The 13156-nt window shown below is 39.3% G+C and overlaps 1 protein-coding gene across 1 annotated transcript in view; it reads left to right on the top strand.

The window, feature by feature from the left end:
- Positions 1-13156, top strand: part of mlf1 (myeloid leukemia factor 1) — a 37898-nt gene that overhangs the window by 2295 nt on the left and 22447 nt on the right. The window contains exons 2-5 of the mRNA XM_063044902.1: positions 3988-4150; positions 5672-5749; positions 5970-6098; positions 7183-7342. Of these exons, the coding sequence (XP_062900972.1) occupies positions 3988-4150; positions 5672-5749; positions 5970-6098; positions 7183-7342 (530 nt within the window). The remainder of the gene's footprint in view (positions 1-3987; positions 4151-5671; positions 5750-5969; positions 6099-7182; positions 7343-13156) is intronic.

The raw sequence follows: 13156 nt of genomic DNA, 5'->3' as shown, positions 1-13156 counted from the left end.
GAGATGATTGTTCAGAAGTCTGATAACAGTGGGGAAGAAGGTGTTCTTAAGTCTGGTCATCCAGGCTTTCAAATTCCTGAAGCTAATCCCAGAAAGTAGAAAAGAGAATAGGAATGCCCAGGGTGGTAGGCATCCTTAAAGATGATCTTCGTCTTCCTAAAGCCCCACACCATGAAACTGGACTGAATGGAAATTGATGAGCCTGTGATGAACTAGATGGTGCCTACCACCTTCTGTAGATTTCCCTGGTCCAGAACAGTACACTTGCTACATCAAGCTGAGATACAATCTAACAGGAAATTTTCTATACACTCATAATTCTGGGGAAACTCAGCAAGTCAGGCAGCATCTGTGGAGGGAAATACTGTAAACAGTCAGTGGATGGGGCTGAGACCCTTCAACAGGACAGGAAAGCAAAGGGTTGGGGGCAGAAGGTGGGGTGGTGGTGGTGGTGGCAGGAGTACAAACTGGCAAGTGATAGATAAGACCAGGTGAGAGATAGGTGACACTTTAACTGTGCATCCAGGTGAGGCAACAGTTCACCTGCTGGTCTGTAGTAGTCATCTATTCGGTGCTCCCAGTGCAGCCTCCTCTGCATTAGTGATACCTGACCGAGACTGACGAACTGCTTTGTTGAGCACCTTCACTCTGTCAGTTGCAAAAGGCAAGATTTTGCGGTGACTACCTATTTCAATTTGACTTCCCATTTCCATTCTTATGTGGTTGTCTATGGCCTCTTCTACTACCATGAAGAGCCCAAACTCAGATTGGAGGAGCAACACCTCATATTCTGTCTCGGTAGTCTCCAACCTGATGGCATGAACATCAATTTCTCCAATTTCTTGGAATTTCTCCCCCTTCTGTCCTCTCTTTTTCCATTTCCCATTCTGGTTACCTTCTCACCACTTCTCACTGTCCGTCACCTCCCTCTGATTCCCTCCTCTTTCTCCTTCTTCCATGGTCCACTGTCCTCTCTGATCAGACTCCTATTTCAGCCATTTAGCTTAGCTCTTCCACGTATCACACCCACCCCCCCCCCCCACAACCCTTACCTGGCTTCACCTATCGCCTCACACAAAATGCCAGGCAACATCTATGGAAAAGAGGAAACAGATGATGTTTTGGGCCAAGGCCCTTCATCAGGACTGGGGAAAAAAAGATGCAAAGTCAGAGTAAAAAGATGCAAAGTCAGAGTAAGAAGTTGGGGGGAAGGGGAGTAAGAAGTAGAAGGTGGTAGTTGATAGGTAAAACTGGGAGTAGGGGAGGAGTGAAGTAAAGAGCTGAGAAGTTGATTGGTGAAGTTGATAAGGAGTTAAAAAAGGGAGAATCTGATAGGATAGGGTAGAAGACCATGGAAGAAAGGGAAGGGGCACCAGAGGGAGGTGATGGGCAGGTAAGGAGAAAGAGAGAAATGTGAATGGGGAAATGGTGGGGGGGGGGTAAAGATGGTTCATTTTTTATATCATTTCTCAAGCCAAATACAGGTGTCCCCCGCTTTTTGAACGTTCGCTTTACGAAACCTCACTGTTACGAAAGACCTACATTAGTACCCTGTTTTCACTTTCAGAAGGTGTTTTCACTGTTACAAAAAAAAATCAGCGCGCAAAAAAATTAGCACGTGATAAAAGGCAGAGCGCGCCCCAAGCAGCTGCTCTCCCCCGGATTGGAAGCTGCTTTGCTTTAACACGAGCCTGTGAGCAGCTGTTTGCAAGATGAGTTCTATGGTATCGGAAAAGCCTGAAAGAGCTCGTAAGGGTATTACACTTACGGTAAAACTAGACATAATTAAGGGTTTTGATCGTGGTGAACGAAGTAAGGACAACTTGAGTTTCGCTTGTGGAAGCTGAGGAACATGATGTTGAAGAGGTTTTGGCATCCCATCACCACGACAGATGAAGAGCTGATGCAATTGGAAGGAAAAAGGATAACAATCAAAACTGAATGAGTAATGATAAAGTATGACTTTAATTTTGAAAGGGTACGTCAGTTAGGAGATATTTGCAGGATGGTTTGAGTCCTTGTTAAAGAACTGTGTGATAGAAAAATGTGCGAGGCTCAGCAGTCAAGCAAGCCTTCCACATCAGCCACAGCAGACGACGAACCTCGACCTTCGACATCGAGGCGGGCAGACATAGGAGAAGATGACCCGCCTGCCCTGGTCGACGATGAGATGACACCCCAGTGTCCCACCACCCCAACCCCCAGGCCACGGACAGATATCGATTCGTGGAAAATGCAACAGTAGCTGGGATGCACACAGCACATCTTTAAGAAAAAAGTCAAAATAAACATGCTAATTAATTAGGTGCCGCCTAGCACATAATTGTCGGCCCAGATCAGTGCTGATGCAATCGGCAATCGCCTCTGATCTGCGCCAACATTTACGTGCCAGGCAGCACCTAATTAATTAGCATGTTTATTTCGGCTTTTCTCTTTAAGATGTGCTGTTGGCCTCCCAGCTACCCCTGTGTGCTTCACGGCAATGTATCAGTCGGCGGCCTGGAGGGTGGGAGCCACTGCACCACCCAGCCTGCAACGACTCAGTCTAACACACCATCATCAGTGTGCTCGATATCTTCCCAATTCCGGTAAGTGATACTACACTGTACATACATTATTTCTACTTTATATAGGCTGTGTATTTTTACGTGTTATTTGGTAGATTTGGCAGCTTCGTAGTTTAAAGGTTACTGGAGACGCGTTTATGCCAACAGCGCTTGCGTGAGATTTTTGCTACGGAGATCTGGGCAGGCAATCATTGTAGAGAAGTATTTCTACTTTATATAGGCTGTGTATTTATCCTAGCATTCCCGCTTTTACAATATGTTACTGTTATTTTAGGTTTTATGTGTTATTTGGCGTGATTTGGTAGGTTATTTTTGGGTCTGCAAATGCTCAAAATTTTTCCATATAAATAAATGGTAATGGGTTCTTCGCTTTACGACATTTCAGCTTACGAACCGTTTCATAGGAACGCTCTACCTTCAGATGGCGGGGGAAACCTGTCTAAACTTTTAGCTTATTAAGTGTTTTAAACAGCTGCATCAATACTAAAGGAATAAACAAATTTGCTTGATATTAACTGTATATTAGCTTGAAAACACACATATTTTTGATCTCGGGTCGAATTTTGACTTAGAGGTTCACACCAGTTCAGGAGGGGTTGTGGGGATAGGGCTGGTGAAGAATTTAAACTGGAGAAATCAACAGAGCTTTGGAAATTGTCTTCAACCATGCTAACTTCTGCAAAGCTGCTGATTTTGACATCTACAACATCATCTACCCTTCTATATCTGCTATTTTGCATGAGGACCCATATTGCATTGTGTTGGCCTTACAGTTTGTGTTTCTATTGTAAGACCTATGAAATCCAGTTTGTGAATACATGTCCCAAAAGAACAAAATTAACAATGTGAACTAGGTACTTCTTCCGTAATCCACTGTCCTCTCCTATCAGATTCCTCCTCTTCAGCCCAGCACTTCTTCCACCTATCATCTACCAGCTTCTTACTTCATTCTCCCTCTCCCACTCACCCACTTTTACCTCACCTTGTTTTGCCTATGACCTGCCAGCTTGTACTCCTTCCCCTGTCTCTTCCCTCTCCCTCCCCCTCCCCCTTCCCCCATTCTGGCTTCTTCTCCCTCCTTTCCAGGCCTGATGAAGTGTCTCAGTCTGAAACATCGACTGTTCTTTCACCTCATAGATGCTGCCTAACCTGCTTAGTTCCTCCAGTACTTTGTATGTGTTGTTATATCAACTGGGTAAAGTTTTTTGCTTTTTTTTTCGTTTTTCAAGATTATTAGGTAGATCAATTTAGTCACAACAACCTAATTACATTCAAGATCTTTTATTTAAATTGATGCATGAAATAATGTCAGTTAAATTTTTCACTAAATGTAACTTTTAAAACGTGAGTTAGGAGGTCTTTAATGAGTGTCGTAAATTTATTACAACTTAAAAAAAATTAATTTTCTCTCCCATTTTAGGGACCCTTTTCGTTCACACCAGGAAAACCTCCATCAGTTGATGTCCAGTTTTCCAATTCAATTGGATCAAGACCTCTTGGTGAATTTCCCAGATGACAAAGTTCCTACTCAGGCATACCCAAGGCAACAGAACTTGAAGGACAGGAAAAAACATTCAGAAGTGGTATGATAATGATTATGTATTCCAGTTAAAATTCATGTGCTTGGAATACGGGAAATGAAATTTCTCAAATGGGTGACGAGTATGTAGGTGTAATTATTTTCCATTATGGTATCATATACACACATAGTACTGTGCAAACGTCCGAGGCATATGTAAAAGAATGTTGTGAATCAATCTATGACAAGCTCAAAATGTGTACTGAGAATAAAAGTATTCCGATTAGAAACATTATTTCTTGTGGGACAGATGGAGAACCGTATTGACAGATTGCCATGCTGGTATATTGACACTTATGAAGAAAGAAATTACAAGTCTGTTTGCAATTCATTGTGTAATTCATCATCAACATCTCACAGCCAAAATCCTCAGCCAGCAACATTTTTCAAGCATGACTCTTGTAATATCTGCTATCAACAAAATTAAAGCTCATCCATTAAATAGCAGAATATTTCATCAGTTATGCCAAGATAACGATGAAGAGTTTGAACACTTGCTTCTTCACACTGAAGTGTGTTGGCTGTCAAAAGTTTGCTGCTTAAAATATTTTTCTGATCTTTTTTGACACTATGGTTGAATTTTCGCTCAAAGTCAACAAGAGCTTGGGAAACAAGATTGAACTTCCACGTGGAGATGTGGCATATCTAGCCAATCTGTATGACAAAATGCATGTTCTAAATGTTAAAAGCTGCAAGGTGAGAATAACCACTTAATCCAGGCAAAAAGTGCAGTGTCCACTTTTATATGAAAATTGGAAATATATAAGCAAAACATTGGGAGAAGAATGTTCTCACAGTTTCCCTGTATGGTATTCTCTTTCACAGATGGTGATTTGTAAGAGTACTGCTCTTGTTCTGATGTCAAATGTTTTAATTAAAAAATCAACCTGGGTAGCCTCCAACCTGATGGCATCAATATGGATTTTTCTTTCCGGTAAACCAATTCCCCCCGCCCCCCCACCTTTCCCTGTTCCCCACTCTGATCTTTTACCTCTTCTCACCTACCTATTAATTCCCCCTCGGACCTCTCCTACTTCCCTTTCTCCTATGGTCCACTCTACTCTCCTATCAGAGTCCTCTTTTCCACCCCTTGACCTTTCCCACCCATCTGACTTCACCTATCACCTTCCAGCTAGCACCCTTCCCCTCACATCACCTTTTATTCTGGCATCTTCCCCCTTCCTTCTTAGTCCTGAAGAAGGGTCTCAGCCTGAAAGGTGGACTATCTTTTCATTTCCATAGATGCTGCCTGACCTCTTGAGTTCCTCCAACATTTTGTATGTGTTAATTAAAAATTTGCTTTTGTCCTTCCTGATCTGATGTGTGTAAGAATGGCACCCTCCATTCTTTAGCAACTGACGGTAAAATCCAACCAGTGAATAAAACATGATCTTACCTCATCCTGCTATTATAATGTTGCCATTCATTAATATGTGAAGTGTAAAATTTAATTTACTGAATGCTACTCATAATTTCCTGGTTACATTCCTTTGATTTTTTTATAACCATTTTTGTGTTTACTTAGGCTAGTTGCTCAGCAGATCCTTTCAAATCAATGATGGAACAAATGAGAAAAGAAATGATTGAAATGCAACACAACATTGTAAGTGTAATGTTATTTAGGCAAACAACCAAAATCTCATATTTTCCACGATTACAACCAAATGTTAAAGTTGCCTATCAAATAACTTAAAGTTATATGTTGTGATTTAGGTTTAATTTAGTCTACGCTTCCAGAGTTTTAGCGTGTTAATGTTCATTTAGCTTTGCAAAACAACTGTAGCCTTTAATTTTTTTTTAAAAAGCGTATATTTTTTCAACAGAAAAATACATCTCAGTATCCCAATGATCATTCTTTAAACACTTCCACTGTAATGAGCTATTCAAAAGTGGGAAATGAACCTCCTAAAGTGTTCCAGGCTTCCAGTCATGTACACCATGTTCCTGGTGGAGTAAGTATTCTGAAATGGTGAATTTCTCAATAGGTCTAAACAGTTCTTTTAAAGTATATGAATGTCATTATTTTATCACTTTCGGTATCTGTTTGGAAGTGAGTTGGTCATGGTCTGGCTAAAAAGCAAAATATTGTCGAAAGGAGCCAAAAAATGGATCTGTGTTAGAAAGTATGGCTTGGGGAGTTCCTAGAAGGAAATGCTGGATGGGATTTAAGTAATATGGAACAAATATTGTCCTGCCACCAGTCATTCTGTCATTGAGACTCAAATTTTGCTGTTCATAAATTTTATCAACTAAATTGGGATGGATGATCACTCTAATTGTAAGCCTTGGTTTCTCCAACCTATCCAGCTGCTAAGAATTTTGCTTGAGTTTGATTGATAATTATTTTATTAAGTATGATGGGAAAGTGCTTTGATTCAGTCTCATTACCAAGTCTGGGTGTAATTCAGGTCTTAATACATTCAGGTACAGTTATTTTTGAGGAATGAACAGAACATTGCAATTATCATTGAGCATTCCCACATCTCACTTTTGGATGTAAAGAAGGTCATTGGTGAAGCAGCTGAAGAAGATTGTGTCTGTACACAACCTAAAGCTGAAATTATTGAATCCCATCTTTCTTTTTACTAGGCAAACTCCAGCCAGTGGTGGAATGATTCCGACTGACTTTGTTTTCACAGAACTCTGCTGCCCTAATTCAATTCTTCTCTGTACATTTAGACTGAAAGTTGTCATAATATACAAAACCAACCTCTGAGCTGAAAAATAGTTTGTTTTCTAACTTTTTCCAGTTCTAACAAAAAATTATCAACCTGAAATGTTAATTTTGTTTTGCACTTGGCAATTATTGCACGTTTTAAAAAACATATTTTCAGTGTTTCCTGATTTAGGTCCCATGGATTATGTTATGTAAGTATAATTATACAGTACAAGGATCAATCTTTATGATTTGAAACCTGTTAAAGCGGTTAAATTATTTTAATACCCAACTATAGTTAGTGATAATTTGTGTTGGAAAATGTAATCTTTAGGTATTTTGGAAACATTGGGTATATTAACAATTTAGGAATTTTACAGCTTAAAGAGACAAGACGGGCCATAAAAGACTCTGAAAGTGGAATTGAAAAAATATCAATTGGCCATCACATTAAAGACCGTGCTCATGTCATTCAGAAAGTCAGAAACCAGAAAACAGGTGATGAAGAAGTCAATCAAGAGTTTCTCAACCTAAATGAAGGTGAGGCATTTCCATCCTGGCTGTCCCTTTCTAAAGATTGCAATTAAATAGATTGAAGCTAACAACATACACAGTAAACATTGGAAGAATTTCTCAATTTCATTATTTTAAGATTATTTTCATGAGCCAATCATGACCAATGCTCTGGAACTGTATTTGTTCAACGTCTATTTCCATTTGTACTGTCTGACTGATTCAGAATGTTATCAACTCATTTAAGATTATCATTTAATCCAATGGCAATTCATCCAATGTAGTAATCTCTGGATTATTCCCAGTGCCACATGCTAGTCAGGGCAGGAATGGGATGATAGTACAGATGAATGAGTGGTTGAGGATCTATTGCAGGGGGAAGGGTTTCAGATTTCTGAATCATTGGGATCTCTTCTGATGAAGGTATAACCTGTACAAAAATACAGGTTACACCTGAACCCAAGGGGAACCAATATCCTTGTGTGCAGGTTTTCAAGAACTATTAGAGAGGATTTACACTAATTTGGCAGGGGATTGGGAGCTGGAGTGATAGGGCTGAAGATGGGAGCAGTTGGTATGCAAGTAGATGCAGTGTGTAGTAAGATTGAGAGGAAGGGCACACAGATGATAGGGCAAAATTGCGGGCAGTGATTTGAGGTGAATTGTAACATGGGGGCAAAGTCAAAAAGGATGATGAACACAAGACTGATGGTGTTATATTTGAATGCACACAGTATACAGAATATGGCAGATGATCTTGTAGCACAGTTAGAGATTGGCAGTTATGATGTTGTGGGATTGCTGCATCACTGAGTCATTGCTGAAAGAAGATCTTAGTTGGGAGCTTAACATCTAAGAACACACCTTTGTATTGAAAGGACAGCCAGGTAGGTAGAGGGTGTGGGGTGTCTCTGTTGGTGAAATCAAATCCTTAGAAAGTCATGACATCAGATTGTAAGATGTAGAATCATCGTTGGTAGAGCTAAGAAATTGCAAAGGTAAGAAGACCCTGATGGAAAGTATGTACATGCTTCTGAACAGTAGCCAGGATGTGGGATAAAAGTTACAACTGGAGATAGAAAAGGGTAATGTTATGATAGTTACAGGGGATTTCAATATGCAGGTTGATCAGGAAAGTCAAGTTGGTGCTGGAACCCAAGAGAGAAAATTTGTAAAATGCCTAGGAAATGGCTTTTTAGAGCAGCTTGTGTTTGAGCCCACAAGGGGAAGGGCAATTCTGGATTGGGTGTTGTGTAATGAAGCAGATTTAATTAGGTAAAAGAACTCTTCAGAGATAGTGATCAGAATATGATATAATTCTTCATGACATTTGACATGGAGAAGATAAAGTTTGATGTATCAGTATTAGAATGAAATAAAGGGAATTACAGAGGCATGAGAGATGAGATGGCCAAAGTTGATTGGAAAGGGACATGAGCAGGGATGAAGGCAGAACAGTAATGGCTGGAGTTTCTGGCAGCAATTGGGAAGACACAGGTTAGATACATCCCAAAGGTCAAAAAAGGTCAATAAAGGAATGATGAGGCAACTGTGACTGAAAAGATAAGTCAAAGACAGCATAAAAGGTAAAGGAAAAGCATATAATATAGTAAAAAACAGTGCAAGTTAGAGAATTGGGAAGCTTGTAAAAACCAACAGAAGGCAGCTAAAAAAGCCGTAAGGAGAGAAAAGATGAATTATAAGGCAGATACAATAGGGTCTTGGAGGCGATTATGATAGGATCTTTTAAGAGACTCCTGGTTAGGTACATGGAGCTTAGAAAAATAGTGGGTTATGGGTAAACTTAAGTAATTTATAAAGTAAGTACATGTTTGGCACAGCATCGTGGGCCAAAGGGCCTGTATTGTGCTATAGGTTTTCTATGTTTCTATAAGGGTAAGCTCATCAATAATATAAACAAGGATACCAACTTTTTTCAGATGTACTGTATAAAGAGTGAAGGAGAGGGAGGCAAGAGTTGATACGGACCACTGGAAAATTACACTGGAGACCTAGTAACAGGGGACAAAGAAATAGCAGACAAACAGTGTCTTCACCAGTAATATGCCAGAAATCAGAGAGTGTCAGGGCACAGAAGTGAGTGTAGTTGTTGTTACTAAGGAGAAGGTGCTTGGAAAGCTGAATAATCTGAAGGTAGATAATTCACCTAGACCAGATGGACTATCCCCCAGGGTTCTGAAATTGGTAGCTGAAGAGATTGTGGAGCATTAGTCATGATCATGGGATTGATTAGGACTGGGAATACCTGGGGTCAAGCATATGTGTTTGTGACTAGGACTGGAGTTTAGAATGTTAGTATGTTTTGGCTTATTTCAACAAGCTGAAATTACACATAAGGGATACACTGCAATATCTTTGTCATTTAGTCAACCGGTGGTTCAGAGTCCAAGTTGCAGGGTACCTCAGCACTTTTATAGTCCATCACTTTCCATTTGTTTTGACTTGTGTTGAGAGCTCAATCACAAAATGAGTGCCCTGGAAGCAATACTTCAGCCTGAGGATATGCCTATTTGTAAAGCATTTTCCAAGTTGATACACAAGTAAATGCAGGCACTTGCAGGTGTAACTGCTGGCACAGGTTTGTAAGATATGAAGCTGAAGCTAGAAAATCTTCATTCATGGACAGGCTGCAGTTGCTGTCTAATGTTGGAGGTTCAGTGTGGAAACATGGACATTCAATTATTTAAACATGATTAAGTATTGGACTGTTGACCAGTTGACACATGCAGAAGTTCAGATTAAAAGTTCAAATTACTGCCAGATTCAGAAAGCAGAATACGCTTCACAAGGAAATGGTTATGAGTTCTTTCTATATCAAAGTATTCATTTATACATGAAGACATAAACTTGTATCATCTAGTTTCCTGTCCTAAAATTTGTTGATCATGGTTTATCCTGTTTGACCTGTTAATCATGACAAAAAATTAGAATTCTTTCTGGAAAAGGAAATTTTTTTTTTCAAATGCAAGATTGGTGTATTTTTTTGTCAACTGAAAATTTGAATTCAGAGATATCAAAAGGCAGAAGAAGTGTTGATTATATGGTGAATTCAGAAATCAGCAATGATTTTATTGTATGACAGAACAGTTTTGATGTATATAATAGTTTGCTTATGTAGAATTATTTTCTATGAATGGCTTTATAAGATGCAAATTAAAATATAATAAGTACTCATGGTGGAGAGAGATTTGTCATGTACCTTTCACTGGGTCTTATAACAAAGAACCAAAAAAACAGTGTGGATCTGTTCAAAAGTATGTTTATTACGTGTAAGCAGAAGTACCTCCACTCCTCAATGGATGGCAGGCAGCTTCTGATTTACAGTTTACAAAGTTCTGTGATTACGAAGTTCAGGCTATTCTTTGGCTTTTGCCTGATTTGAGAGTCAGCTCCTTTAGTACTCAAGGCCATTCAGTTTATCAGCCTCCTCTTAGTTACATAATGAACAATCATTAGGACATTAAATGCATCCTGCCATGTACACACTTAACTTATAGCAAAGCACTCTGGGATTATATAGGTTCCATTTTGTCATATTACAAAATTAAATACATTAAAAATTTCAAAGTTTCAAATATATTTCCACATTCCTTCCTTTTTGTCATTATATTACAACATCATAATTTCATAAACTTCTGCTTTAGAATGCAGTAATCAAAGAGATACAAGACATTAATATAATGATACAGTCTGAGCTTTAGTTAAGCAAAATCCCTTTTTCCTCGTCCACACCAACAGGTACCCATTTTCTAATACTCTCTTCTTCCGGGTCCAAATGCCTTACATGCAAGTTGCAAGAGGATGACTGCCAATATTATAATACCAATAGCCACTACATAATGCAGGGCGACAGTCCACCATTCTCTCATCATCCCATCATCCCAAGCAGCCTGTGGGATTATAATTATTGAACTGGTCTCCTACTTGCTTAACCTTCTTCGTGACATCTTGGATGTGATTTCTCAAGTGAATTATATTCTCTTGATTCATCTAGAATGCAAGTGCAACATCCTTGTTTAATCAGGGGCTCACGTGTCTCCTTTCTCAGATAAAACCAAATCCAAAGCCATTGAGATTTGCAATGCCACTGTACGGACTGCCACCAATCCTGCCAACAATATCATCATGATCATTATCAGGTGCCATGCCCAGTTTGAGCTTTGACTGCCATGGCCCACATACTCCTGTTTCAGGTCAAGTGGATCAATTCATTGGGATTCATTTCCAATTCTCTGGCTGTTGTCTCCATCATCATTTGTCTTTGTCTTCCTCTTGCTTTCTTCCCTTCAATCTTTCACATAATTATCGTGCATTCTAACTCCTCTTTCCAATGAAGTTACGTTGCCTTTTCATGATCTCATATATTATTTCTCTTTTTGTGCTTGCTCTGTTCATGACATCCTCATTAGATATTTATTTCGTCCATGATATTCTTTGCATCCTCCTCAAAAACCACATCTCTGCTGCTTCAGTTTATTTCCTCATGTTACTAGATATTGTCCAACATTCTGAGCCATATAACATAACTGGATAAACATAACATTTCAGTACTCTGAGGCGGGTTGTCGTGACTAGTTTAGTATTGGTCAGTATACTCTTCATTCTCGTAAAGGTGTCTTTTGCCATCCCTATTCTTCTTTTGATGTCCATGTCACACCTGCCATCTGATGTCACCCTGCTTCGATAATAGCAAAAGTTCTGTACTTGTTTTATGTCTTCCCCATTTAGTCTCAGCCTGCAGATAGGATTCTCATTCTTTTTGGATATCACCATACATTCTGTCTTTTTGCAATTGATAGATAGACCCATTTTTGCACTTTCTTCAACAATTATATCAATTAAGTTTTGTAGTTCTTCCTCCGTACTTGCAATTAACAGTGTCATCTGCATATCTGAAATTATTGATGTTTTCACCGCCAACTTTGATTCCCAAGATGTCTCTTATTTTTTGTAATATTGTTTCACTGTACACATTAAATAAATCGGGGGAGAAAACACACCCTTGTCCAACGCCTCTCTTGATTTTTGTAAACTGACTCACTTCTCCATCTATTCTTACAGTGGCAGTTTGTTCCCAGTACAGATTTCTGATTAGGTGGAGGCTTTTCGAACTATATTTAGAGTTTTCTGTAATATTTCAAATATCTTATTGTGCTTCACTTTATCAAATGCTTTTGTGTAGTTGATAAAGCAAACAAACAAATCTTTTTACACTTGAATAGCTTGTTCTGATAGTATCCTTAACATCAATATTGCGTTTTTTGTACCTTGTCTTTCACAAAACCACATTGTTCTTTACCTATTTCAGCTTGTTTCTTACTTTTAGCTCTTGTCATCAAAATTCTTAGAAGTACCTTGGTGATATGACTCATTAAACTTATGGTCCTATGTAATTCACATTCTATTGCTCCAGGTTTCTTAGCAGAGGTACTTAATGAATACTTTGCCTCAGTATTCACTACGGAAGAGGATCTTGGCAATTGTAGGGATGACTTACCGTGGATTGAAAAGCTTGAGCATATATGAAAGAGGATGTGCTAGTGCTTTTGGAAAGCATCAAGTTGGATAAGTCTCCGGGACTGGACGAGATGTACCCCAGGCCACTGTGGGAGGCGAGGGAGGAGATTGCTGAGCCTCTGGCAATGACTTTGCATCATCAATGGGGACGGGAGAGATTGTGAAGGATTGGAAGGTTGCAGATTTTGTTCCCTTATTCAAGAAAAGGAGTAGAGATGGCCCTGAAAATTATAGACCAGTGAGTCTTATTTCAGTGGTTGGTAAGTTGATGGAAAAGATCTTGAGAGGCAGGAATTATGAACA

Source organism: Mobula hypostoma, chromosome 4 (genome assembly GCF_963921235.1).
Source record: "Mobula hypostoma chromosome 4, sMobHyp1.1, whole genome shotgun sequence".
NCBI classification, from domain to species: Eukaryota; Metazoa; Chordata; class Chondrichthyes; order Myliobatiformes; family Myliobatidae; genus Mobula; species Mobula hypostoma.
The sequence above is the reverse complement of the archived record's forward strand: the minus strand, read 5'-3'. Positions and strand labels throughout refer to the sequence as shown.